This window comes from Moschus berezovskii, chromosome 22 (assembly GCF_049115385.1).
Source record: "Moschus berezovskii isolate FMDL1 chromosome 22, NW_MosBer_1.0, whole genome shotgun sequence".
In the NCBI taxonomy this organism is placed as follows: Eukaryota; Metazoa; Chordata; class Mammalia; order Artiodactyla; family Moschidae; genus Moschus; species Moschus berezovskii.
This window is the reverse complement of record NC_142481.1, coordinates 5,321,450-5,348,811: the sequence shown is the minus strand read 5'-3', so window position 1 is coordinate 5,348,811 and position 27,362 is coordinate 5,321,450. Positions and strand designations below refer to the sequence as shown.

The following is a 27,362-nucleotide window of genomic DNA, read 5'->3' as shown; positions in this document are numbered from 1 at the left end:
CTTTGGCCACCTCATGCGACGAGTTGACTCACTGGAAAAGAGTCTGATGCTGGGAGGGATTGGGGGCGGGAGGAGACGGGGACGACAGAGAATGAGATGGCTGGATGGCATCACCAACTCGATGGATATGAGTTTGAGTGAACTCCGGGAGTTGGTGATGGACAGGGAGGCCTGGCGTGCTGTGATTCATGGGGTTGCAAAGAGTCGGACATGACTGAGCGACTGAACTGAAGTGATATAGAAAACATCAGCTTGAGGTATAGTTTGTAGTGTGACAATGTGAGAGATAAACTCAGTATTTTTGAAGAAATTCCATAGTTTGTTAGAAGGAAAATGAAATGCAATGTCTCTAAAATATTCCAGAAAGGCTATTTGGAAATCAGTAGACGTTTGTAGTGCATTCTCGAATTGAGATTTATTAATAGGTATTACAATTTTATGAGAATCAGAGCCAAATAGAGCTTAGTTCTATTTCTCCCATTGATAATTATTCAGTTCAGTTCAGTCACTCATTCGTGTCCGACTCTTTGCGACCCCATGAATCACAGCACGCCAGGCCTCCCTATCCATCACCAAATCCCGGAGTTCACTCCAACTCATGTCCATCAAGTCGGTGATGCCATCCAGCCATCTCATTCTCTGTCGTCCCCGTCTCCTCCCGCCCCCAATCCTTCCCAGCATCAGACTCTTTTCCAGTGAGTCAACTCGTCGCATGAGGTGGCCAAAGTATTGGAGTTTCAGCATTAGCATAAGTCCTTCCAATGAACACCCAGGATTGATCTCTTTTAGAATGGACTGGTTGGATCTCCTTGCAGTACAAGGGACTCTCAAGAGTCTTCTCCAGCACCACAGTTCAAAAGCATCAATTCTTCAGCGATCAGCTTTCTTCACAGTCCAACTCTCACATCCACACATGACCACTGGAAAAACCATAGCCTTGACTAGACGGACCTTGGTTGGCAAAGTAATGTCTCTGCTTTTTAATATACTATCTAGGTTGGTCGTAACATTCCTTCCAAGGAGTAAGCGTTTTTTAATTTCATGGCTGCAATCAGCATCTGCAGTGATTTTGGAGCCCCCCCAAAATAAAGTCTGACACTGTTTCCACTGTTTTTCCATCTATTTCCCATAAAGTGATGGGACCAGATGCCATGATCTTTGTTTTCTGAATGTTGAGCTTCAAGCCAACCTTTTCACTCTCCTCTTTCACTTTCATCAAGAGGCTTTTGAGTTCCTCTTCACTTTCTGCCATAAGGGTGGTGTCATCTGCATATCTGAGGTTATTGATATTTCTCCCAGCAATCTTGATTCCAGCTTGTGCTTCTTCCAGCCCAGCTTTCCTCATGATGTACTCTGCATATAAGTTAAATAAGCAGGGTGACAGTATACAACCTTGATGTACTCCTTTTCCTATTTGGAACCAGTCTGTTGTTCCATGTACAGTTCTGACTGTTGCTTCCTGACCTGCATACAGGTTCCTCAAGAGGCAGGTCAGGTGGTCTGGTATTCTCATCTGTTTCAGAATTTTCCAGTTTATTGTGATCCACATAGTCAAAGGCTTTGGCATAATCAATGAAGCAGAAATTGATAATTATTAGAGCAATCAAATCAAGATAGGGCAGAAGTGACCCTGTCCCTCTAAAATGGGTATAGATCCATTCTATCAGGTGTTCTTGTTGGGCAAGAAGTCTCATGGGGGGATGGAGAGAAGGGAGTATAAACAACTCTAGAGGTAAATCAAGTCTAATACGAGTAAGAAATTGTTTTTGCAATTTATTTTGTATTAAAAGAGGGCTACTTAAATCTCCTTTCAAAGTATTAAATAAATTAGTCAGTTGATAATTTGCAATGCCTAAAGTGGGTCTAATCCAGTTTATATTGCCTAAAAGTTTTTGAAAATCATTCAAAGTTGATAATTTATCAACAGGAATCTGTGTTAGTTGGGGAGTAATACGTTGTCTATTAACAACCGATCCTAAGTAATGGTAAGGTGTGGATGTTTGAATCTTTTCAGGGGCAATGATTAATCCAGAGTCTTTCAAGCATTATTGAGCTATGTCAAACATTTGTTGAGTTTCTAAAATGGATGGAGCTGAAGACAATTTATCACCCATATAATGAATAACAAGAAAGGTAGGAAATTGTTTTCTCACAGGTTCAAGGGCTTTGGCTACCTGACACATGGTGGGAGAGTTCATCATTCCTTGAAGCAATACAGTCCACTGATATCGTTTATGAGGCCTGATATGATTAGGATAAGGAAGAGAGAAAGCAAATCTCTCTCAGTCTAGAGGGTGTAAAGGTATAGTAAAAAAGCAATCTTGTAAATCTATGATATATGACAGTTTTGAGGTATAGTGGTAGGTGATGGAATTCCTTGTTGCAATGCACCCATAGGTTTCAAAGATGTATTAACTTTTCTAAGGTCTGTTAAGAGATGCCAGTTGCTAGACTTTTTTATTACAAAAATGGGAGAATTCCAAGGGGAATAAGATTCCTCAATATGTTTTAACTTCAATTGTGTATTGATAAGTTCTTCAGTAGCCTCTAATTTCTCTTTTTTAAGGGGACATTGCTCTGTCCAAATAGGCTTGTGATTTTTCCAAGTAATTTTAATAATTGCATTGTTTTTTTAAGTGAGCAGTGTCCCCTAGGAAAAATGTGGAATATATATTTGAGTTTGCCATTGCATAAATAAATCTCTTCCAATTAAATTAAGGGGTGTATCTATCACATAAGGTCATAATGTTGCAGGCTGGCCTTTTGATCCCTCACATGGATATATTTGGACACTTTGATAAACCTCTTGTACTTTGGTTTGAGAAACTCCTGCAATTTGGCAAGAAATTCTCTATATAGGCCAAGATTTGGGCCATCAATATTTGGAAATAATAGTAATATCGGATCCAGTATCAAGAAGACCAGAAAATCTTTTGCCATTAATTTTGATATTTATATTTGGTTGTGCATATTCAGATACTATGTCCATAAGGATTGTTTTTGATCTGTACTGCCAAATCCACCTGTCCGGATGCCATTAGAGGAGTTAATAGAAATGTAAGTTAAAAGAAGTAGGTGGGCAACTTTTTCCCCCTTTTTGAATTGCCATAGTATCTGAGATGACATCATAATTTGAATTTCTCCCTTATAATCTGGATGAATTATGCCAGAGTGAACAGCAATTCCTTTAGAAGTCAAACTAGATTGGCTAAGTAAAAGGCCAAAGGTTTGTGGGGGTAGAAAGTGTATCCACCTCATTAGTTTAAGTGGGACCTTATATACTGCTCAACTAGCTGCTAAGAATAGATAAAAAGAATACCTCATCGTTGTAAGCGGAGGCCATGGCACCACACTCCAGTCCTCTTGCCTGGAAAATCCCATGGGTGGAGGAACCTGGAAGGCTGCAGTCCATGGGGTCACGAAGATTCGGACACAACTTCACTTTCACTTTTCACTTTCATGCATTGGAGAAGGAAATGGCAACCCACTCCAGTGTTCTTGCCTGGAGAATCCCAGGGACGGGGGAGCCTGATGAGCTGCCGTCTATGGGGTCGCACAGAGTCGGACACGACTGAAGCGACTTAGCAGCAGCAGCATCATTGTAAGATTTCTATTAGGCCCTTTCCCAAGACATACATCCTGAGATAACTTTGGTACAAGATTAGCCAGGGAGAACAGTTTCTAGACAATGTCTCTGGGCAAGATATACTGTTGCTGTGTAATCAGGGGTACAAGTCTTGAGATATATGTTCCCAGGCAAGATTTGTTACAATTATAATCATTAACGTAGAGCCAAAGAAAAGCAATTCCATGAGAAAGACATTCTGCTGTGTAATCATTAGTTCTGGACCTAAAGAAAGGTCAGCTCTCTGGCAAGATACATTGCTGCACAAGGTTTAAGGAAAGCATGAGTGAGAATGTTTGCCTCCTCCTTACAGGGCCTTGGACTGCCTGCCTAAGCTTTAACTCTTTCATTTCCCCCTGCTTTTAGGAGAATATGGTTGCCACTCAAATGGGTGGAGCAATTGTTCTGTAACCTCTTCCTGCTGGGAAGGGGCGTAGACCCTAAATTGTTGAGGCAACATATTCTCCTTATCCTCATATTGAGGGGCTCTGATCCAGGGGCCCTGAATAATAGCTACAGGAGGCAGTGGAAACAGCAGGAGCATGAACAATCACTTGTAACTTAAATGCCTAAGACACTTAGATACAAAGTTCATTATATAGTTGCAGACATAAAAAGCAAACAGCAAGAAAAAGATGACTACAATTATTACCGTCAAGATAGTTTTCCACCAAGGAGGGCTTTGTGTTTGAGCTTCTATAGCATACATTGTCCTATACCGGTTAACATTTCAAAAGTAATATGGTTTGGGGGCGTGCCAAGTCGAGCTTTAGAATTGGCACGATCTCGGGCCACATCCTGAAACCACACTGTCCACTGAAGATATTCTCCTGGTTTAAAAAGAGCCCTTATCAAAACTCGCCAATCATAAGGAACAAAATTTCCAATAGAAGATGCCATAGCGTGTAAAAGTTCCTTAGTAAAAGGCGAATGAGGGCCGTACATAGTTACAGCTTTTTTCATTTGTTGCATGTGATGTGAGAAAATTCAATGCCTTCATATTGAGGTATTATTTGCCCTTGGGCGTTATTATTTCTCAAAACAGGAAAAGCAGAGAAACCATTGGCCTCAGAGATTTGAGACTGCAAAGCCAGTAACTCAGAAAGCCTTCGTCGTGAAGAATGAGTGGATAGTATTTTTTCATAAATACAAGTGCATGCCAAAGGCTTATCATTGTCATCAAGAAAAGTACTGTCAGCCTTAGTGTCAAAAAGAGCCTCAGAAGACTCATCATCTGGGTCATCTTGTTCTTGAATTGAGGGGACTTTCGGTTTTGTGCCCGTTGGAAGAGGAGGAAGAGGAGCACTTGAGGCAGGGCTGGTGGGAAAATTTTGAAATATTTTCTCTTGTTCTAATTGAGCCTTTTGTAAAGTTTCATCATCTAATTCATATTCATGTAACAAGTATTGTGCCTGTTGTCAAATATCGGGGTGTGTGTGTGGCTAGAATTACCTTGAAATGGCAGAAACACAGCTTTAGTAAGAGTCCTTAAGGGCCACAAATCTACTGGAATATTTTTGCCCCATCTTGAGGGTGTTTAACATTCTCTTTAATCTGGTTTCAAATTTCTAAAACTGCCTTCATCGGGGAACCAGGGATTATGTTCAACCACTGTTTGGAGATAAGCCTTTATTCACTGACGTGAAACCAAAAGTCCTTGAACTTTAAATAAATGATGAAGTAAAGTAGAAAAATGGTGGGGCTTTCCAGCAGTTTGTCCCATATCCCCACACTTACCGACCTCTGTAGGTACAGTCATTCCATCCACGTGCCAAGGGTGTTCCCCAGGCCCCTGTTCGGGCGCCACTTGTTATGGTCTTTACAGAATGAGACCTTATTTACAGAAATGCATGCTTATATATCTTCAACAAAATGATTACTCAGCCATTAAGAATCCAATTCCTTCAGTTGCAACAAAATGGATAATCCTTTAAGTAAAAGGTCACTGAAGGGAGTCACTGAAGGGAATCCAAGCAGGTGCTCTTTCCCAGTATCTCAGTCCTGAAAACCGTGTGCAGCTCTGCTCGTTCCTGTATTCTGGGAACTGATAAGGAACAGAAAGACCTTGAGAAAAGGCACACAAAGGAAGAAAATGCAACATATTGGATCCATTAAAGTTGAACATCCCCTGACACTTATCAGAGCTGACTTTACTAGATTCCTGTCAGGGAATGTTTAACAGGAGGGTTCCTACTTGCTGTTTCTCATAAATCCTCTGTTCCTTCTCAGTGTGTTGTCAGAAACCAGTGGAACGGCATTCTGCTCCCAGGACTGAGGTCATAGGATGAGACAGGCTTGAATCTCCTTCAGTTAACATTCTCCTTCCTTAAGACAAAACTGCTTAGTCTCAATCCTTTGAGATATGGGTTGTCTCCTGACCTTGTGACCATTATTAACCCCTTGTTCCCTTGGTAACAGTTGCTATACATTTGGTTTTCTGATCTTTATCATTATCAAAAGAAATTTCTTGTGCAACAGCTTATATATACTCACAGAAAGATCATTAAAGCACCTTTGCTCCATCAGAGCTTGGGTCCCCGTGTTTTTCTTTTTTTTCCTCTCTCCCTCTTTCACTTTTTTATCGTTGACTCTGGACTGCCAGGTTCCAGTCCATTAAAGGACCCCAACAGATTCCAATGCAATATATTCTTTAATCCTATAACTATTGTTAATACAGCTTTATTTGTTTTAAATTTTTTAAACTTACTGCAAGGGGATATTTTGACAAAAGCAGAAAAACATTTCGAGGCATTGAAGGATACTTCCCTTCCTCTGCCCATTTGGTATCAAGTTGGGTTGACTAAACAATGGAAATCTGGAAAATTAATATTACAGGGAAAGGGCTTTGCTTGTATTTCTCCAGATGGACCCAACGAAATCAGTTGGCTCCCTCCTCGGAAGATCCGCCACAGGGGAGCCACAGGCATTCAAGATAGAGAAGCAACAGAGAAATCCCCAGGAGGGAGTTTCCAGTACAAGACATGGCGACTTTAAAAATTTCCAAGAAACACCGCACTCGAGGTCATTGACCTTATGATCTCCCTACTTGGGGACAGATAAAAACCCTTACTAATCAAGCTGAAAACCTGGTTTCTCACCAGGGAATGCCTCGGAATCCAGAAAGTATTTGTGTTGCTATGCTTGCTTTTGCTTCCCCTGCTCAGGCTGACTTGATTAATCACACTTATTGGGCTTATATACCTAACCCCCCCTTTATTGCAAGTTGTAGAATGGACAGATATAGGACTGGTCGTATCCACTAATAACTCACTATGTATGCCTCCTCCCTGGAACTTGGAGGGGCCCTCTTCCTGAGGAAGAAGGAAGACTAACATTTCTCTAGGCTATGAAATCCTTCACGTATGGGCCCAGCAGAATTATGTACTAATGTCAGTCGACAAATGTGCGCTTTCGTCCTGCCTCCAAAAAAGAACTTCCGCACATTGTTTAGACTGTTTACTGCCCTGTCCGTTCATGAGAATCATGTCAATACTACCAAAACTCTAGGAAAAGGACAAAAGTTGGAATGTAAGGGATTTACTTATAAGGATTCTAAATATACTGTTTATTGAGATAGATGTCAAGCTAAATCATGGAAATTAATGTTAGTGGCCAATTACACCATTGTTGATTGGGGACCCTATGGTATGTGCTTATCTAACTGCTCAGATGATAGTAATAGTACTGTATGTGATTATGTTACTCAAGTAACATGGAAGATTACCAACAGGTCGATGGAACACTTCCATGACAAAGGACTTCTTGGCTGGCTTGACGGTGGAATGGCACCTCCTGGCCCTCAAATCATCCTCAATAAACGAATTGGGCCTGAACAATGGAATAGCTGGAAACTTACTACAAATACTGAAAAACTTGGAACTTGGACTGGATATTTCACAGGGACCAGTCATAGTCATAATAACTATTCCTTCCATTATAATCATTCATATTTTTAGTTATTTTTTATTTTTATATTTTTAAAACTTTATTTGGAGGCTAACTACTTTACAATATTTTATTGGTTTTGCCACACACTGCCATGAATCCGCCCCAGGTGTACATGTATTCCCTGTCTTGAACCCCCCTCCCACCTCCCTCCCCAAATCAACCCTCTGAGTCATTCCATATTTTACACAAGCTTGTGTTCCCCTTCCTTCTGTTAGAGCCATAGGAAACTTACAATTTAATAAGACTTTACGTTCTGTGACTTGTATAGATTGCAAACTGCATACTTAACTCCTCTATTTCTCTAAAAAAACAAATCCCTTTTGATTCTTCAATCTCGACGTAGTCTGTGGTTGCCAGTAGATCTCCAATAACCCTGGAAAGTGGGTCCCATGGCAAGACTTGCCTCCCAGTTACTCACTTAATTACTCCAACAATCTAAGCGATTCATCGGATGGTTGATTCTTGGCATTTTGGGGTTAATATTCATTTGCACCACTACCGCTGTTGCAGACACTGCTGTACAAACTTCAATTCAAACACAAAACTTTATTCAAAATTGGACTAAAGATGCTTATACTATTGGGTCCATCTGGAGTGACCACTCAGGTTCAGATAGATGAAAAACTTGAAGATAAAATTCAGGAATTAAAAAGAGCCATCCAATGGGTCTGAGATCAATTAATAGATTTACAAAAACAAGTATTATTAAATTGTGATTAGAATTCTACTCAATTTTGTATCACTCCTCTTTGGTTCAACCATAGTGCTTCCAATTGGGAACAAATTAAATTTCATTTGCAAGATATACATAATAATGCTTCCTTAAATGTACAATTCTTGCAAAAGGAAATCCTTGACACCTTCTCTAAGAGTCTACCCTCTTCAAACAATTTGGAAACCTTAGCTGAACAGCTAGCTGATCAACTGTCTGGGCTAGACCCTCGAGGATGGTTTCACAGCATTACACATAGTATTGGATCTGGAACTATAATGCTAACAATTATCCTGGTGATTGCATTTGCAATATACCGATGACTTTCAACTAAAATTGTTCAAACTAAAGAAACTCAATTGGTCAGGGCCTTTTTCACAAAAGTGAAATTCAGTTCAGTCGCTCAGTCGTGTCCAACTCTTTGCAACTCCATGAATCAGAGCATGCCAGGCATCCCTGTCCATCACCAACTCCCGGAGTTCACTCAAACTCATGTCCATCGAGTCGGTGATGCCATCCAGCCATCTCATCCTCTGTCGTCCCCTTCTCCTCTTGCCCCCAATCCCTCCCAGCATCAGGGTCTTTTCTAGTGAGTCAACTCTTCGCATGAGGTGGCCAAAGTATTAAAGTTTCAGCTTTAGCATCAGTCCTTCCAATGAACACCGAGGACTGATCTCCTTTAGAATGGACTGGTTGGATCTCCTTGCGGTCCAAGGGACTCTCAAGAGTCTTCTCCAACACCACAGTTCAAAAGCATCCATTCTTTGGCGATCAGCTTTCTTCACAGTCCAATTCTCACATCCATACATGACCACTGGAAAAACCATAGACTTGACTAGATGGACATTGGTTGGCAAAGTAATGTCTCCGCTTTTTAATATGCTGTCTATGTTGGTCATAACTTTCCTTCCAAGGAGTAAGCGACTTTTAATTTCATGGCTGCAATCAGCATCTGCAGTGATTTTGGAGTGCCCCAAAATAAAGCTTGACACTGTTTCAACTGTTTCCCCATCTATTTCCCATGAAGTGATGGGACCAGATGCCATGATCTTCGTTTTCTGAATGTTGAACTTCAAGCCACCGTTTTCACTCTCCTCTTTCACTTTCATCAAGAGGCTCTTTAGTTCCTCTTCACTTTCTGCCATAAGGGTGGTGTCATCTGCATATCTGAGGTTATTGATATTTCTCCCGGCAATCTTGATTCCTGCTTGTGCTTCTTCCAGCCCAGCGTTCCTCATGATGTACTCTTATAAGTTAAATAAGCAGGGTGACAATATACAACCTTGACATACTCCTTTTCCTATTTGGAACCAGTCTGTTATTCCATGTCCAGTTCTAACTGTTGCTTCCTGACCTGCATACAGGTTCCTCAAGAGGCAGGTCAGGTGGTCTGGTATTCCCATCTGTTTCAGAATTTTCCACAGTTTATTGTGACCCACACAGTCAAAGGTTTTGGCACAGTCAATGAAGAAAAATTAGATGTTTTTCTGGAACTCTCTTGCTTTCTCCATGATCCAGCAGATGTTGGCAACTTGATCTCTGGTTCCTCTGCCTTTTCTAAAACCAGCTTGAACATCTGGAAGTTCATGGTTCACATATTGCTAAAGCCTGGCTTGAAGAATTTTGAGCATGACTCTACTAGCGTGTCAGGCAATCACAGTCACCCCCAATTATGAAAAAATTAAAAAGGGGGAATTATCAGGGGATGTTCAACTTTAACGGATCCAATATGTTATTTTTTTCTTTTGTGTGCTGTTTCTCAAGGACTCTCTATTCCTTATCAGTTCCTGGAAAACAGAACGAGCAGAGCTGCATGCAGTTCTCAGGACTGAGATCATGAGAAAGGGCACCTGCTTGGATTCCTTTCAGTCACTCCCTTCAGTGACTCTTTACTTGAAGGTAATCTATTCAGTTATGCCCCTCTTACTCAGGATATGGAATGCTTTCTGGCCCTTTGAAGATTGTTATTTGCTTGGCGTTGTTTTTGCTCAATTTTTTTACTGCCTAAAGCTGCCTTGTATGAAGATATATAAACATGCATTTCTGCAAATAAAGCACCCTTGTTTCACTTGAGACTTGGGCGCCCTGTGTTCTTCTTCTCATCAACTCCAGTCCCCAGGTCCTGGTCTACAAAGACCGTGACAGCTCTGTCTTCAATTTCCACAAATAAGAGTAACTCTTCTTTAATCATACATACAACAGTTATTTCTATCCAATGGAGAACATGACCCTTTTCCTATGTATTGTTGCTAACACACCGTCAGTCCCTGGTAACTATCCCTCTCCTCCTACAAAAAGCCCAGTCCTTTTAACATCTTGCCTACTCTGCTCACAGTCAGTTGGTAGAACATTATGTTTTATAACAGGCTGGACTATGCACGGAAGGGCTTCCTGATCCTACTGACCATGATGAGTCATGTCCTAGTTTTACATTATTTTCCACCCTCCCTGTTGCTAATTCACACACACTGTTGAAGTTTGTAATTCAGGCTGTGTGTTTTTCCAGGAAACACGGATGAGAATGAATCGTATCTAATGAAGTTGGCCCCTTCATCTCACTGATTCCTTCCCAGAGACCATCATGAAACGCATGTAGCAAATGCATTTCATCAATGTATTACCAAAGCCAAGCTCTTAGAGCTCACCACACAACAGGCCAATAAGCTAAGAAACTACTTGTTGGGCAAGGAATAGTGACTTGATTCAGAAAGCCAGGAGAGCAAAACAATGGTGGACTACTGTCCCAAAGAATCATCTTTGCTGAGTTAGAAATTGGATTTCTTTTACATGAAAAGATCTCTATAGCTTCTCTTCAGATATGGACTTACTGCAGTTGCTGAGTACCTGAACTAAAGTCATCAGAGAATACATATAGTGAAAAAGGTAAAGGATTTGCCACAACCACTCAGTCTGGGAAGTATGGCTCCATTATGTTCCTATCTTGTGACGTTTGGGTAAGATTCTTGCCACAAACATTACATTGCTGTGTGTTTTCTCCAGGATAAATACTCTGATACTACTGGCGAGATGTGAGCTGTGAGGATAGGGATTTTCCCCCAAATTTGTGAAATTGGTGAGGAATCTTTCTAGAATGAATTCATGTTCTAAAGACCTAATAAATATATATATATATGGCTTCTATCCAGTAGGATCGCCGAAGAATTGATGCTTTTGAACTGTGGTGTTGGAGAAGACTCTTGAGAGTCCCTTGTACCGCAAGGAGATCCAACCAGTCCATTCTAAGGGAGATCGATCCTGGGTGTTCATTGGAAGGACTGATGCTAAAGCTGAAACTCCAATACTTTGGCCACCTCATGCGACGAGTTGACTCACTGAAAAAGACTCTGATGCTGGGAAAGGTTGGGGGAGGGAGGAGAAGGGGATGACCGAGAATGAGATGGCTGGATGGCATCACCGACTCTGTGGACATGAGTTTGAGTGAGCTCCGGGAGTTGGTGATGGACAGGGAGGCCTGGCATGCTGTGATTCATGGGGTCGCGGAGAGTTGGACACGACTGAGCGACTGAACTGAACTGAACTGATCCAGTATGAATTTTCTCATGAAGCCTAAGATGTTGCCACACTCATAATATTTGTAAGATTTCTCAGAAGTATGAATTTTCTGACCAACAGTAGGGTGTGAATTTTGAACTTTGAATTTTGAAGACTTCTACCATATACCACATTCACTTAAGTTTCTCTTGTGTGTGGATTTTCTGATGTTTAGTGAGTGCTGAGACCTGAGGAAAGGATTTTCCACACTCGAAACATTTGAAAGGTTTCTCTATATGTATTCTCCGATGACTTGTAAGGTGTGAATTTCGACTGAAGTACTTGCCACACTCATCACATCTGAAAGGTCTCTCTCCAGTATGAATTCTCCAGTGAAGTCGAAGATGTGGTTTTTGACCGAAGACTCTTCCACACTCATCACATTTGTAAGGTTTCTCACCAGTATGAACTGTCTGATGACTTAAAAGGATTGACTTTACACGAAAGGCCTTGCCACACTCATCACATTTGTAAGGTTTCTCTCCAGTATGAAATCTCTTATGACTTATGAACTGTGTAGGTTGACTAAAGTGCTTGCCACACTCATTACATTTGTAAGGTTTCTCTCCAGTATGAACCCTCTGATGACCAGCAAGGTGTGCATTTCGGCTGAAGACTTTGTCACATATATCACATTTAAATAATTTCTTTCCTGTATGAATTTTCTGATGTCTCCTGAGGTTTGAGCTGTCAGTAAAGGTTTTGCCACACTCATTACATTGGTAACTTCTCTTTCCTGCATGGATATTCTGATGACTTACAAGGAATGAATTCTGACCAAAGATTTTACCACATACATCACATTTATGTAAGTTTGCTCCTGAATGGATTATCTGATGTCTAGCAAGGGTGGAGGTATCATTAAAGGTTTTGCGACACTCATTACATTTGTAACATTTCACTTCAGAATGAATTTTCAAATGACGTGCAAGCTGTGAACTTTGATCAAACAATTTGTCACATACTTCACATATATGTGATTTCTCTCTTACATGGATGGCCTGATGTTTAATGAGGTATGAGCCCTTAAGATAGGCTTTCCCACACTCATTACATTTGTAAGGTTTTTCCCTCTGTGCTTTGAGGTCTTGTGTTATTATTGAAGGGTTCATAAAATCATTCCCATATATATTAGAAACACTGGTTTGGACACAAGGAGGAATTCTTTGAAGTGGAGAAAATGAGAAACTGCTGTTGACAGACCTCTCAACTTCATTATATTCAGAAATTATCCCGCCAGTTTGAAATATCTGCAGTTTAACCTGAAAGTTAAATCCAAGCTTATTTCCAAAGGGCTTGATTCCTGCAGCCTTTCTATCATGCGAATCTCTTCCATCAGGCACATTTCCATTAAGGCTTACAGGTGTTCCTTTGTAATTTCTTTTGTCATCTTTCCCCTGACACTCAAAGTCACACATATTTTCCTGACTTTCCCAAAGATGGAAACGTTTGATCTCACAGCTTTCAGGACTTCCCAGCATCAATGTTTGGAATGTTTCTCGTTTATCACTGTTCGCTTTGGGTTGTAAATGCTTGATCACATGTGTAGGAGAGATATCTACAAGATAAAAAGAACCATAGGTATCTTGTTCACAATAATTCAAAAATAAACGTTTCATGTTGAGTATATATTACACCAAAAGTAATACTTATACCAAGTTATGAAATACCACAACGATGACCTTAAGTTTTTAGAAACACTAAAGGAATAGAATTCTTAAGAAGGCACCGTTGAGGTAGCCTAGTTTTAAAAACCATATGCCAAACACAGTCACATTGGACAATCTTACGCCAACTCTCAAAAACAGAGTATTTTTCTACCAGGACACCTTGGAATGTATCAATCAACAGTTGTCTCAAATTGAAAAATATTACACTATCATTGTGTTCTGCATACTTACTGTATATAAATAAATTCTAAACAATATAATGTAACAGTATAATCCAAAACCAAGCTTACCCAATTAATAATTAACTATTCATAATTGGTTGTTTACAATTGATAACAAATGAGAAAATGAAGAATATGACTTAAACAATTTTTTGGAAACAACATAGTGTTCTAAATCTGCTATAGAACTACATACCCAAAAAGAAAAGGCATTTTACAATGTCAACAAGTAGTATGTGTCAGCTGTATTGCAGAATACACACTAAAAGACCATCATCTGTAAATGACACATAAATTAAGACATAAAATGTTCACCACTTTTCTAACAGCCAATAACCAAAGCAATCCCTACCTATGTTGTTGTTGTTCAGTCGCTCAGTCGTTTTTGACTCTTTGTGACCCCATGGACTGAGCCCACCGGACTCCTCTGTCCATGGGATTTCCTAGGCAAGAATAATGGAGTGGGTTGCCATTTCCTTCTCCACGGGATCTTCCTGACTCAGGGATCAAACCTGATCTGCATTAGCAGATGAATTCTTTACTACTGAGCCACCAAGGAAGGCTAATCTCTAGCTATGCACTATTCTTAATTACTTGGTTTAATGGCACCAAAATATAATAAATAAAAAGTGAGTGCTCTGTGTATTTATTGACTAGGGTCAGACACAATATTGCTGAAAAATGTTGCAAGTGAGAAGCATACAAGATACAATGTAGTTGAGATTTGACAGAACACAAAATTCTGTAAAGCAATTATCCTTCAATTAAAAAATTAAATTTTAAAAAGATATAATGTAGATAAAGTCATATCATAAAGAACATGACAGAATATAGATACTACCTTTTTTAAACAAAAGTAAATTTTGAGTATTTACTATAAAACATGCACTGCTGTAAGCCAACTGACAGCATTAATTTGCTTTAAAAGACCTGAGGTAAATTAACATGTGTTTCTCTAATCAGAGCAGGAGACACACCCAATTGGCCCACAAAGTGGTAAGAGAACCAGGATATGAATCTGAACCTACAGACTGAGAAAACTTATTTGTAAACATGACCCCCCACCAAATGAATAGATTAGAAAATATTGAAAAAAAAATACAAGAAACTTAGAAAACATCAAGGAAGATACAAGACAGAAGTAGTCTGTTTAACTACTATTCAACCATCCCATCTTGAAATGGTTTGAGTCATCATGGATGCACAGAGTGATTTAGGTCATGTCCTGAGAAACTTGTTCAATAAATGACCAGAGATTATTTTTACAGTGAGAGTATATAGAAGGTGGAGGGATGTGGTAGGTAAGAACAATGTTTCCATCCATATCAAGGTACTATGTGAGGAATGGTGAGGACTAAGAAAGGGCCTGCATGGAGCACAGGGTACTCAGGTTTATGTTAGATATCAGCTTGTGACTGCATGTCTTTGTGAAAATAACTGAGAGCACAAACTAATATACTGACCTTAAAAGAAAAGAACTGGTTCAGCAGGTTTATGGGCAGTATACTATGGGTATGGGACAGAAAGAAGAGAGAGATTTTAAAAGTGGCCGTGATATATGGAGAAAGCAGGATAATACCTGTTATACTATTTACAACGTAAAGTATCCAACTGTGCATTTTGTCAGCTACAATGGAATGCTTATATTCAAAAAAACATACACAATATTCCCGGATATTGTGTAAGAATCTTATTAGCAGAAATCAGAAGGAAAACCCAGCAAAAGGCTATCTAAATCTGGGTTCCTCTGCCAAGTATGATTAATCTCTCTATTGGACATTTATTCCATTTCTTCTTCCACTCATGTTCATCTCAAGATAGAGGACTTTCAAAGAAAAGGAAGGATTGAAACTGACTCTGGAGGACCTTCTCAGTTACAAAAGCCTTTCTGAGGCATCCAACTACTTTTTGTAGAAAAAAGCTTTATTCTCCTAGACCTTCCCTGAGTTCAAAAGAGCAGATTCAAACAGTTACTAATACATAAAAGGATCATACCATGATCAAGTGGGATTTATTGCAGGGATGCAAGATTTCTCAATATCCACAAGTTAATCAGTATGATACACCACATTAACAGTTGAAGACTAAAAACCATATGATCATCAATAGAGGCAGAAAAGGTTCTGAGAAAATTCAACTGCCATTTATGATAAAAACCCTTCAGAAAGTCAGCACAGATGGACCCTATCTCAACATAATTAAGACTGTATATGTCAAACACACAGCTAACATCATACTCAACAGGGAAAAACTGAAAGCATTCCCCTTAAAAACATGAATAAAACAAGAATGTTCACTATTGCCACTTTTATTGAACATATTTTTGGAAGTCCTAGCCACAACAATCAGAAAAGAAAAAGAAATAAAAGGAATTCAAGTTAAGAAAAATAAAAAAGAAGTAAAACTGTCAATATGATGCTACACACAGAAAACCCCAAAGATGCCACCAGATGACTACTGCTACTGCTAAGTCACTTCAGTCGTGTCCGACTCTGTTTGACCCCATAGATGGAAGCCCACCAGGCTCCCCTGTCCCTGGGATTCTCCAAGCAAGAACACTGGAGTGGGTTGCCATTTCCTTCTCCAATGTGTGAAAGTGAAAAGTGAAAGTGAAGTCGCTCAGTTGTGTCCAACCCTTAGCAACCCCACGGACTGCAGCCTACCAGGCTCCTCCATCCATGGGATTTTCTAGGCAACAGTACTGGAGTGGCATGACTACTAGACCTCATCAATGAACAGACTAAACTTGCTGGATACAAAATATATAGAAAACTGCTGCATTTCTATATACTAATAATGATATATCAGAAAGTGAAATTAATGAAACAATCCCATTCACCATCTCATAGAAAAGAATAAAATTCTAAGGAATCAGTTCAGTTCAGTCGCTCAGTCGTGTCCGACTCTCCGCGACCCCATGAATCACAGCACGCCAGGCCTCCCTGTCCATCACCAACTCCCGGAGTACACTCAAACTCATGTTCACAGAGTCGGTGATGCCATCCAGCCATCTCATTCTCTGTCGTCCCCTTCTCCTCCCGCCCCCAACCTTTCCCAGCATCAGAGTCTTTTCCAGTGAGTCAACTCGTCGCATGAGGTGGCCAAAGTATTGCAGTTTCCGCTTTAGCATCAGTCCCTCCAATGAACATCCAGGACTGATCTCCTTTAGAATGGACTGGTTGGATCTCCTTGCAGTATAAGGGACTCTCAAGAGTCTTCTCCAACACCACAGTTCAAAAGCACCGATTCTTCGGCGATCAGCTTTCTTCACAGTCCAACTCTCACATCCATACATGACCACGGGAAAAACCATTGCCTTGACTAGACGGACCTTGGTTGGCAAAGTAATGTCTCTGCTTTTTAATATACTATCAAGGTTGGTCATAACTTTCCTTCCAAGGAGCAAGCGTCTTTTAATTTCATGGCTGCAATCAGCATCTGCAGTGATTTTGGAGCCCAAAAAAACAAAGTCTGACACTGTTTCCACTGTTTTTCCATCTATTTCCCATGAAGTGATGGGACCAGATGCCATGATCTTTGTTTTCTGAATGTTGAGCTTCAAGCCAACCTTTTCACTCTCCTCTTTCACTTTCATCAAGAGGCTTTTGAGTTCCTCTTCACTTTCTGCCATAAGGGTAGTGTCATCTGCATATCTGAGGTTATTGATATTTCTCCCAGCAATCTTGATTCCAGCTTGTGCTTCTTCCAGCCCAGCGTTCCTCATGATGTACTCTGCATATAAGTTAAATAAGCAAGGTGACAATATACAACCTTGACGTACACCTTTTCCTATTTGGAACCAGTCTGTTGTTCCATGTCCAGTTCTAACAGTTGCTTCCTGACCTGCATACAGGTTTCTCAAGAGGCAGGTCAGGTGGTCTGGGATTCCCATCTCTTTCAGAATGTTCCACAGTTTATTCTAAGGAATAAACCTACCTAAAAAGTCAAAAGAACTATACTCATAAAACTATAAGATGCTGATGACTGATACCAAAGATGACACAAACAGATGGAAACATATACCATGTTCTTGGATTGAAAGAAGTAACACTGTCAAAATGACCATACTATCTAAGGCAATCTACATATTCAATGCAATCCTTATCAAGTTAACAATGACATATTTCATAAAACAAAGAAAAATTTAATTTGTACCAAAATACAGAAGACTCTGATATCTAAAACGATCTTGAGAAGGAAGAACAGAGCTGGAGGAATCATGTTCACTGCCTTCAGACTATACTACAAACTTACGGTCATTAAAGTGGAAGTGAAGTCGCTCAGTCGTGTCCAACTCTTTGTGACCCCATGGACTATAGCCTACCAGGCTCCTCTGTCCATGGGATTTTCCAGGCAAGAATACTGAAGTGGGTTGCCATTTCCTTCTCCAGGAGATCTTCCTGACCCAGGGATTGAACCTGGGTCTCCTGCATTGTAGGTAGACGCTTTACTGTTTGAGCCACCAGGGAAGTGGTATGATGAAGGCACAGAACAGAAACACAGATCAGTAGAACAGGATAGAAAACCCAGAAATAAACCAATTTACTTACAGTCAATTATTCTATAACAAAGAAGGAAAGACTATAGAATGAAGAAGTCTCTTTAATAAGTGATGCTAGGATAAATGGATAGTTACATGAAAAAGAACGAAGTTACAACATTCTTTAACACCACATACAAAAATAAACTCAAAATGTATTAAATATCTAAATGCAAGACCAGAGACTATAAAACTCATAGTGGAAAACAAATACAAAACACTGACAAAAATGTCAGCAAAATTTTTTTGGATCTAGCTCTTAGAGTCATGGTAGTAAAAGCAAAAGCAAACAAATGAAACATAATTAAATTTAAAACCTTTTTACAAAGCAAAGGAAACCAAAAAAAGAACAAAAACACAACTTTTGGACTAGGAGACTATACATGCAAATCATGCTACCTATAAGGGGTTTATTTCCAAAATATACAAGCAGTTCACAGAGCTTAATATCAAAACAAACAAACAACCAACCCAATCAAAAACTCGGCAGAAGATCAAAACAGATATTTCTCCAAAGGAGACAAACATGGCCAACAATCACCTGAAAAGATGTTTGACGTCTCTACTTATAAGAGAAATGCAAATCAAAACCACAAAAATGTATCACCTCACACTGGTCAGAATGACCACCATCAAGAAGTCTACTAACAATAAATGCTTAAGAGGGTGTGGAGAAAAGAGAACCCTCCCCTACATTGTTGGAAGGAACATAAATTGGTACTGCCACTTTGGAGAATAACATGGAGGTTCCATAAAGAACTAAAAATAGAGCTATCACATGAACCAGCAATTCCAATCCTGGGCAAATATCCAGACAGGATGAGAACTAATTCAAAATGATACATGCACCCCAATGTTTTTAGCAGCACTATTTATACCAGGCAAAACATGGCAGCAACCTAAATGTTCACTGACAGACAAAGGGATAAAGAATATGTGGTTCGTATATACAAGTGGATATTGTGAAGTGAAAGTAGCTCAGCCATGTCCAACTCTTTAAGACCTCGTGGCCTGCAGCCTGCCAGATTCCCCTGTCCATGAAATTCTCCAGGCAAGAACACTGGAGTGGGTTGCCACCTTCACAGCATAAAACACAATGAAGTAATGCCTTTTGCAGCTATACAGACAGACTTAGGGATTATTCTAAGTGAAATCAGACAGAGACAAACATCATAGGATATTATATGTTGAACTGAAATAAATGATACAAATGAACTTATTCACAAAATAACCTCACCAGCATAAAAAACAAACTTATGGATGGAAAAACAGTGGAAACAGTGTCAGACTTTATTTTTTTGGGCTCCAAAATCACTGCAGATGCTGATTGCAGCCATGAAATTAAAAGACGCTTACTACTTGGAAGGAAAGTTATGACCAACCTTGATAGTATATTAAAAAGCAGAGACATTACTTTGCCAACAAAGGTCCGTCTAGTCAAGGCTATGGTTTTTCCCGTGGTCATGTATGGATGTGAGAGTTGGACTGTGAAGAAAGCTGATCGCCGAAGAATCGATGCTTTTGAACTGTGGTGTTGGAGAAGACTCTTGAGAGTCCCTTGTACCGCAAGGAGATCTAACCAGTCCATTCTAAGGGAGATCGATCCTGGGTGTTCATTGGAAGGACTGATGCTAAAGCTGGAACTGCAATACTTTGGCCACCTCATGCGAAGAGTTGACTCACTGGAAAAGACTCCGATGCTTGGAAAGGTTGGGGGCGGGAGGAGAAGGGGACGACCGAGAATGAGATGGCTGGATGGCATCATCGACTCTCTGGACATGAGTTTGAGTGAACTCCAGGAGTTGGTGATGGATAGGGAGGCCTGGCGTGCTGTGATTCATGGGGTCGCGGAGAGTCGGACACGACTGAGCGACTGAACTGAACTAATGGTTACCAAAGGGGATAGTGCAGGATGGTGATGGGAGAGGGAAGGGAGAGATAAATTAGGAGTCTGAATATATACAAACTAATATATATATAAAATAGATAAACAACAAGAACCTACGATATAGCTCTGGGAACTATATTAACTATCTTGTAAATTGTTGTATACCTGAAACACAACAATGTAAATTAACTATACCTAAAAAGTGGAGAAGGAAATGGCAACCCACTCCAGTATTCTGGCCTGGTTGGTTGCCATCTATGGGGTCGCACAGAGTCGGACACGGCTGAAGAGACTTAGCATGCATGCATGCACTGGAGAAGGAAATGAAAACCCACTCCAGTGTTCTTGCCTGGAGAATCCCAGGGACAGAGAAGCCTGGTCGGCTGCTGTCTGTGGGGTCACACAGAGTTGGACACAACTGACGCGACTTAGCAGCAGCAGCATACCTAAAAAGAATAGTTAAAACAAAAACAAAAACACCTCTTGCAGAGATGTTCAAACGATGTTTCACAAGGGTGTTAAAACTACTAAATGGGGGAAGCAGTCTATGAAACAAGACATGTTGACAAAACTGAATACCCACCAGCAAAAGAATTTACTTGGAACATTATCTTACACTATAGACAAAAATGAACTCAAAATGGTTCAAAGACCTAAACCTAAGTTCCAAATGTATAAAACTCCTAGAAGTAAAGTGCAGGCAATGTTTCTGGAAATTGGAACCACAAATGATTTACGAGACATAACAACAAAACCACAGGCCACAAAATAAAACCAGATATTAATAAATTGAACCATATCAAAATTATAAACCACTGTGCATTAAAGTGCAGTGAATTTGAAAAGACAATCAACGGTAAAAGAGAATATATGTGGAAATCATACATCTGATAGTAGATGAGTACAAAGAATATATAAAGAATTTTAAGAGGGACTGATCACCAGTTCCACCATAGGGACCATTCCCCAATCAACCATCCAATGCATTGCAAATACAAACCAGAAACACTAAGAGTAACACAGAAATTTGAACTCACTGATAAAATTAAAAAATACTTACAATGCACAGAACAACAGTGCAGCCAATAGCCTCATAGATATGAGAATGTGAACTTGGACAAAGTTGTCCTGGGATAAATTCCCATAACATTTACAGAGGCTAAAATATATGGTCCTTGATATACATGAACGACACTGTCATGGTGCTCTTGACAGAGTCTCCAAAGCCAGAAAATAACCTGGAAAGATGTATCAGGCTCTCGAGATACTTTCTCTCTCATAATCCCAGAACATACTGACCACTCTACTGGATAGCTTCAAGTGGAGACTTTCTACAGAGCAAGAAAATAACATTAGGAATAGTGTCTCCATCACAGTTTTCTGTTACCTAGGAAATCCACTCCACAGAGACTCACCAGAGGTTGCCAATTAAACACAGGTGGATTATCACAGCAAGGAAACCAGATAAAATTTCAGACCCTCAGGCATATATTTCAAAGAAATTTAAGGGGTAAGATGATACAAAGTAAGGAGAACGTAACATTGGGAACAGTTGACATTCCCAGACTGCCTAGAACAGCACAAGAGTAAAAATAATACAACGTGAAGGTCAGACATTACAGGATCTTGAGGTGGGACCATGTGCTCGACCTACAGATGGCAACTAAGAGCCCGCGAGATTCAAATATGCTCCCCTCGTAGGATCTAGGATCAAAAAGACGGTCTCTCTACCCACTCTCCTTATATTTTCCTAAGTAACAACCCCAGAGGATTGAATCCACCAGCTTGTCCACTCCTAAACAGAAAAAACAGCCCTTTTGAGATACTCGTTTTTCTTTATACATTGTATTTTGGGCTATTTTTATATCACCCCCCCACTGTCCAGAGCTTTCTCTCATGCTCCAGTGTAGAGATACTATTCAGATCAGAAACAGAAATTCTGGGACTCCTCTGGTGATCCAGTGGTCCAGACTCCGCACTTCCAATGCAGAGGGTGCAGGTTTGATCCTTTTTCAGTGACATGAAACAGACACAGCATCTGAAGAGGATCAGTTTAACCTTGTGAAGCTGTGTCATACCCGGATCAACAGAACTCTCAGACGAAAGACATCAGGGCCTCCCAAGGGGCACACAGGGAAGATGCAGATACCCAAGGGCAGCTCTGGAAGGAAGTCATCCTCACCCACAGACAGCAGGTTCCTGTAGGTCTCCAGCATCACGTCCCTGTACAAGGCCCTCTGAGCAGGGTCCAGGAATTCCCACTCCTCCTGAGTGAATTCAATGGCCACATCCTCAGAGGTCAGTCGTTCCTGAAATGAAACCACATGTCACCAAAAGGGCCATGAAAAGTTCTCATTTTCATGCAAAAGAGAAAGGTAGTAAGGGGTAAGGATTGACTTGGTTGAAGTATGTGTTCTAACAGATCCATGAAGGGGTATCTGGAGAAATTATGGATCTCTAATTTTAATATCTTATGCTTTTTCATAAGACCTTATGAGATCCTCCAATTAATATGGATTTTTCATCATTCTTCAAAATCCATGAGATATATAAAAATAAAACTCAACACTGTGTTGGCTATACAGAAGTGTCAGATATTATGTTCCACACAGTGCAATTCATTATCTAGATGAGGTACAACATGAGTGGTGTCTTCAGAGATGACGAAGTCCACAGCACTTTTAATGGAAAGGGAAAAATTTTCACTTATGATGTTGATAACAGCAGCAAGAACCAAAAGTGTCTGAAGGCTTCCTGTTGCTCTAAATTACTGTAGTATTCCTCTAAACATTAAATAAGTATTTTACAGGCAAGACCCTGTCATCAACATATAGCTCATTAAAGAACGATCTTTTCCCTTACAAAAGAAAAACTGTGTCACAGACACTCTGAGAAACGTGACTCAGATCAAGGAGGTAAGAAACGTTACACGAAGCAGCTGAACTCAGAGGCTTGGGCTCAGCAACGGAAGCTTAAGCATCTAACAGTTAAGTAATACAGAGAACATTAAAAGTCCTTTGACAGAGGGCTCCTAAAGAAAACTTGAAAGAAGTCCAAGGTGAGCTTCCTCCCTGCCCCTCTGTCTTCTCTGCAGGGGAGCAGCTCTCGGCCTCGGGCCTTCATGCCCTGAAAATGGACGCCTGCACCAAATTCGTCTCCACCCTCTCCCTGATCTGGAGAACCTCCCTCCTGTTGAGTGATCACTGTCCGCAGTGGTGGTGAAGGACCGGAGACACTGACCGATGAGAGCCACAGCAACTTGGCAGCCCCGGGTCCCCGGACCATCTCACTTATTCCTAGCCACAGCTTCCAAACCAGTGCCATTTCAAGGGACTCTGACACAACAGCCAAGGTCCCTGGAGCTGGAGCTGCCACAGCAGGGGTGGCTGGCTCTGGGGCTGGAATGGGACTGTGTTCGGGAGCTTCATCACTGTTATGCCAGGAACCCTTTTCTGAAACAGTAGCTCTTCTACGCCATGGGCTTGGCCCTCTCAAAGGCCATGGGGATCTTTTGCCTGATGGTGCTCTAGCTCATCTTCTTCAAGATGTGAAGGAGCTATTTCCACCTCCCATAGTTCTTTCTCCTGTGTCTGCCCTGTATGTTCCCTTTCCTGTAACTCCCCAGGCAGCATGGAGAAAGTGGTGGGCTCAGGGTTTGACAGAAGGAAAACAAATAAATATTGTATTAATATGGGAAAAAAAAAAGGCCCAAGGTGAACAATGTGGAATGGCAGGAAACATCATTATAGATGTGGATACAGAAACACAACTGTTAGTAATTTACTACTTAAAACACTAATAGGATTGTTTAGAAAATTTCAAGGCCACAGACTATACTGATAAGATGATTTCAACTGAAATAAAAGGTAATACATAGTTTTTAAATCATGATGTTTTCCATCTAAACCACAGACTTGCACATGCATGCATACATATTTATAAAAAATTAACTGAAATGAGAGGATTCGTCTCTTGACAGATTTTTAGGACAATTTTATATCATCCTTTTATTCACATGTATTTCAGCATCTTTCAGACGATAAAAATGTATCCTTTGTACTCAGCTGAGTTTGTCAACAGGATTCTATACTAGGCTACCAAAAGAAAACTGGTAAAAACATTAAAAAAAAAAGAATACTTGAACTCAATTCATAATAAAATTACCATATACAAAAATACAAATACAATTTTATCCATTTAAATTCACATAGCAAGGCATTAACAGAAGCCAAAGACTTTCTTTGCTTTTTTTCCCATTAATAAAACAGTGATTTGAAATTAGAAGTCATTAGATTATGACAAAAAAAATTATCACAATAGTAAAGTAAAAAAATTTATTCAAGAATTAAAAATCATGGCAAAAAAGAATATAGAAAAAAAACATAGTTATTAAGCAAGACTATCTCAAGAAACATCATGATGGGAAGGGAACATTCAATATATTCCTTCTGAAATTACAGTGGCATGAAAGGAGCTGTCCAGGGTGTCCAGGCATAAAAGGAGCTGTCCAGGGTGGTGTTCACCACCATACGATGTGCATGAGCAGGGGCCGCTAGAAGAAGTAACAGAAGGATAACACAGGGCAAGAGACACAGCGGTTGTCAGACAGTTGAAACAGGTAGTACTCACAAACCTAAGGACATGGAAAGGTGGAAAGTGAAAGGATGGAAAAAGACAGTCCATCCTAAAGAAAGCAGGGGAGACTGTTATATCAGACAAAATAGACTGAAGAAAAAAAAAATACAACGAGATACATAATGTATAATGATAAAACGGTCAATTTACCAAAAAGGTGTAACAAGTAAAAATATATATACATCTAACATTAGAGATCTCAGAAAAATGAAGCAAACATTAAGGGAAAGGAAGACAGAAACAGCGGCACAATAATAGTACAAGATTTCAACACCCAAGTTAAACAGACATGGACAGATCACACGGCCCAACAAAAGCATAAAACACACGCATCTCAAGGACACATAAAACATTCTCTCTGAGAGACCACATGTTAGGCCAAAATTAACAATTTTAAGAATCTGATACCATAAAAGTATCTTCCCTAACAACAATGAAATAAACACAAGAAAAGACAGAAAATTCCCCAAATGTGGACATCAAACAACTCACTCTTACACCACAAATGGGTCTAAGAAAAAACATCACACGGAAATTTTTAAATACATGGATGAAAACGAAAAGACAACATTACAAAACTTAAAACACACAGAGAAGACTGTACTAAAAGCAAAGTCTGAACTCTTAAATGCTTACAGTAAAAAGGAGAAAAGATCTTAAATCTGAAATCTATTTTTAGACCTCTAGGAAGCAGAAAACGGAAAACCAACTAAACTCAAGTTTAGCAGAAGGAAACAGGTAAATAAGAAAGATTAAACCAGAGATAAAATAGAAAGTAGAAAAATATAAAAATTAACAAACCAAGAGTTGATGTTTTGAAAAAACTATATAGGAAAACCCCCAACTAGTCTAAGGAAAAGAGGAAAAAGATTCAAAAAACTAAAAACAGATATGAAACAGGAGTGATCAACTGAGGTCAAAGAAAGTTTCTAAAGATAAGGAAGTACTATGACCAATAATGCCTATAAATGACAGAATATAGCAGATACTGGCAAATTCCCAGAAACATATAAACTATTCTACTTATTAAGAAATTAAAAAATTGAAAAGTGCTGAAAGTGAAAGTGTTAGCCACTCAGTCGTGTCTGACTCTTTGTGACCTCATGGACTGTAGCCCACAAGGCTCCTCTGTCCATGGAATTTCTCCAGACAAGAATACTGGACTAGACAGCCATTCCTTTCTCCAGGGAATCTCCCAACCCAGGGAGAGAACCTGGGTCTCCCGCACTGCAGGCAGATTCTTTATCATTTGAGTCACCAGGGAAGCCCACTATAACTAGAGAGATTTAAAAATAGTCAGAAGCCTCTAAGAAAAATACAGGACCAAATTCTACCAAACATTTACAAAGGAATTACCACTAAGCCTCCTAATTCTATGGAGCAAGCATGATTCTAATAGTTTGCTGATTTTCCAAAGGCACAAGAAAGGAAAACTAGAAACCAATACCCCTGACAAATACTGATGCAAAATGAAAATACTTGCAAACCAACTTCAACACATATTAAAAAGATCTGGAGAAACAGATAGAGAGAACAGACTGAGGGAGGATGGGAGGAAGGGGAGGATGGGAGGAAGGAGAGGGTGAGATGTATGGAGAGAGTAACATGGAAACTTACATTACCATATGTAGAGAGCCAATGAGAATTTGCTGAATGACTCAGGGAACTCAAACAGAGGCTCTCTAACAACCTACAGGGGTGGGATAGGGAGGAAGATGGGAGGGAGGGGACATATGTATACCTATGGCTGATTCATGTTGGTATTTGGCAGAAAACAACAAATTCTGTAAAGCAATTATCCTTCAATTAAAATAATTTAAATAAATAAATTAAAAGATCTGACACCATGACCAAGTGGATTTTATTCATGTAAGGCAAGGAGAAGTCAACATACAAAAATCAATTAATATGACAGGCTACATTAACAGATTAAAGGGAAAAAAAAATAAAGGGAAAAAAAAAACAAAAACAGGATCACCTTGATGCAGGAAAAAACCACCCAACAAAAATTTGACAACCTTTCAAGATGGAACACTCAAGAAACTACAACCAATAAATTATACCAACATCAACATAATAAATGCCATTATGAAAAGAGCACAGCAATGGGGAAAGAATGAAAGTGTTTCCTCTGAAGTCAAGAAGGCAAGGATGCACATTCTGCACTACAGTTCAACAAAGCACTGAAACCCTTAGAGCAATTAGATGAGAAAAAGAATTCAAAGGTCCCCAAATTGAAAAAGAAGTAAATTTATCTTTTTTCCCACATGACAAAGTTTCATAGGTAAAAATCATAAAGATTACAAAAGAAACATACTATATCAAAAAAGTTTCTTTAATAACCACACAAAGGATCAATCAACCAATTAACTCATTATCAAAACTGCCATGGCAATCTTTGTAGAAGCAGAATATAACATGGTGAAAGTCATAGAACTATTCAAAGAGCAAACAGAAAAGCTCTTGAAGAAGGAAGATGGAAGTCTTTCTATTTCAAAACCTATTACAAGGTAATCAAGGTGATGTGGTACTGCTATAAAAACAGACAAATAAACCAACTGAACAGAACAC

General features: G+C 39.7%; 1 protein-coding gene and 1 pseudogene across 2 annotated transcripts in view; one reads left to right on the top strand and one right to left on the bottom strand.

Annotated features, from left to right (window-relative positions):
* Nucleotides 1–1,021: 1,021 nt before the first annotated feature.
* The window catches only part of LOC148774296 (uncharacterized), a 35,372-nt gene continuing 9,031 nt past the window's right edge, over nucleotides 1,022–27,362 (bottom strand). Inside the window, exons 2-3 of one of the 2 annotated variants that reach the window (XM_088830185.1) lie at nucleotides 22,339–22,465; nucleotides 1,022–13,395 (exon numbers count right to left, since the gene is read on the bottom strand). In XM_088830185.1, coding sequence (XP_088686311.1) covers nucleotides 11,972–13,395; nucleotides 22,339–22,465 — 1,551 coding nt within the window. In that variant the 3' untranslated portion in view covers nucleotides 1,022–11,971. The remainder of the gene's footprint in view (nucleotides 13,396–22,338; nucleotides 22,466–27,362) is intronic. The other variant, XM_088830184.1, reaches the window with a different exon arrangement.
* LOC148774297 (ATP synthase F(0) complex subunit C2, mitochondrial pseudogene) lies at nucleotides 23,289–23,686 on the top strand (annotated as a pseudogene).